The sequence below is a fragment of the Crassostrea angulata genome, chromosome 2, assembly GCF_025612915.1.
Source record: "Crassostrea angulata isolate pt1a10 chromosome 2, ASM2561291v2, whole genome shotgun sequence".
NCBI classification, from domain to species: domain Eukaryota; kingdom Metazoa; phylum Mollusca; class Bivalvia; order Ostreida; family Ostreidae; genus Magallana; species Magallana angulata.
Window position 1 is genome coordinate 49,952,461 of NC_069112.1, and position 2,411 is coordinate 49,954,871.

A 2,411-nucleotide genomic window follows, 5' to 3' on the forward strand; every position below is an offset into this window, starting at 1 on the left:
ATGCTACGTGCCTGTCTCATAACACCTTAATGTAGATAAAATACTCAAATCTATATGTGTTACAATGCCTACTCATCATCAAATTTTCATACGCCCCTCATCATGCTTACAAATCCTGAAAATAATATCGATATCGCTTAAGAAAATCAGGAATCTTTTAGCTGTACAATTTGCATGTGATTTCCTTTACTAGTATGCGTAAGAATAAGCCCAAGGACGAGCATACTGATTAAATCTAAAATATTCTCGTACAAGGCATTATTACTTCAATAGAGTTGAAACACGATTAGAATACGACGTTTTCTATATTGTCTATGTTACTCGGTATTATAAACAACTGCTACATGAATGCTCGGGAGATATGAAAATTAATCCCCCAAGAAAAATCATATACTCAGTATTCCGAGGTTTCCTCTCGGAAAAATAATTTTTTGGGGGAGAATAAATATTCACATCTTCATCCACATCGTGCAATAAATGTAAAATGAACAAATGATATATATATAAGACATGAAGCATAAGTAATTACAGATTATAGTGCTACATGTACCAGTTACCGATACGAGGCAATATCTTTATGAAACCCATTCCCCCTTCCCACTCTCGCCCCCCCCCTCTCTCTCTCGCCCCTCTCTTTTCCAACTCGCTCCCCATTCTCCTCTCACTCACCACTCCCTCCTCTCTAACTCCCCTCTCACTCACCACTCGCTCCCCACTCACTCTCCTCTCTCTCCCATTCAATCACCACTCACTCCCCTCTCTCTCCCCACCCGCTCCCCTCTCTCTCATCCATTCCCCCAACTCTCTTCCCACTCACTCCGCACTTGCTCACCACTCTGTTCCCTCTCACTCCCCTCTCTCTCCCAACTTACTTTCAACTCACTCCCCTCTCATTCCCTCCCCACGCACTCACCTCTCACTCCCCTCCCCTCTCACTCACCACCCTCTCACTCTCTCCCCACTCACTCCCTACTTACCACTCTTTCTCCACTCACTCACCTCTCACTCACCTTCCTCTCTCTCCCCTCTCACTCACCACTCACTCCCCTCCCTCTCACTCACCCCCACTCATTCACCACTCACTCACCACCCTCTCCCCTCTCACTCACCACTTACTCCCCTCTCTCTCCCCTCTCACTCACCACTCACTCCCCTCTCACTCACTCACCATTCACTCCCCTCTCACTCACCACTTACTCCCCTCTCTCTCCCCTCTCACTCACCATCCTCTCCCCTCTCACTCACCACTCACTCCCCTCTCTCTCACTCACTCACTCCCCTCCCTCTCTCACTCCCCATTAACTCACCTTCCTCTCTCTCCCCTCTCACTCACCACTCACTCCCCTCCCTCTCACTCACCCCCACTCACTCCCCTCTCACTCACTACTCACTCCCCTCTCACTCACTCCCCTCCCTCTCCCCACTCACTCACCACCCTCTCCCTTCTCACTCACCACTCACTCCCCTCTCTCTCTCACTCACCACTCACTCACCTCTCTCTCTCTCTCACTCACCACTCACCACCCTCTCCCGTCTCACTCACCACTCACCACCCTCTCCCGTCTCACTCACCACTCACCACCCTCTCCCGTCTCACTCACCACTCACCACCCTCTCCCGTCTCACTCACCACTCACTCCCCTCTCTCTCACTCACCACTCACCACCCTCTCCCGTCTCACTCACCACTCACTCCCCTCTCTCTCACTCACCACTCACCACCCTCTCCCGTCTCACTCACCACTCACTCCCCTCCCTCTCACTCACTCCCCTCTCTCTCACTCACTCACCTCTCTCTCACTCACTTCTCACTCCCCTTTCACTCACCACCCTCTCCCGTCTCACTCACCACTCACTCCCCTCTCTCTCTCACTCACCACTCACTCACCTCTCTCTCACTCACCACTCACTTACCTCTCACTCCCCTCTCACTTACTACTCACTCCCCTCTTACTCACCACTCACTGTTGGTGAGTGAGAGGTGAGTGGTGAGTGAGAGAGGTGAGTGGTGAGTGAGAGGGGAATGAGAGGGGATCGAGTGGTGAGAGAGGGGAGCGAGTGGTTGTGCCTACTCACTCCTCACTCACTCCCCTCTCTACCCACTCTCTCCGCTCACTCCCCTCTTATGAAAAAAAAGTCAACAAATGTATATATCAAATGATTTAATTAATTACATTTGCAAAGTAGTTGTAATTTTTATCAATTGCATTTTAAAATCCTTGTAATGGTAATTTAATTGCCAGTTTAAAGCAAGTTATTGTTTAATAAATTACTTTAGAATGTAATTGACCCCATTCCTGATTTCTGAGTACTGTAATTTGCCATCCTTATATCTGTAATGCAATAAAACTGCTGCACTGCACCTCTTCTTCACCAATTGCCTTTTATTTGAAGTCGTGAAGGTTCAGTCTT

The 2,411-nt window shown here is 48.6% G+C and overlaps 1 protein-coding gene across 1 annotated transcript; it reads left to right on the plus strand.

The window, feature by feature from the left end:
- Positions 1-544: 544 nt before the first annotated feature.
- Positions 545-1,984, plus strand: LOC128174443 (DNA-directed RNA polymerase II subunit RPB1-like). The gene has a single exon (XM_052840000.1). The coding sequence runs from the start codon at positions 545-547 to the stop codon at positions 1,982-1,984; it is 1,440 nt and encodes a 479-aa protein (XP_052695960.1).
- The last annotated feature ends 427 nt before the right edge of the window (positions 1,985-2,411 follow it).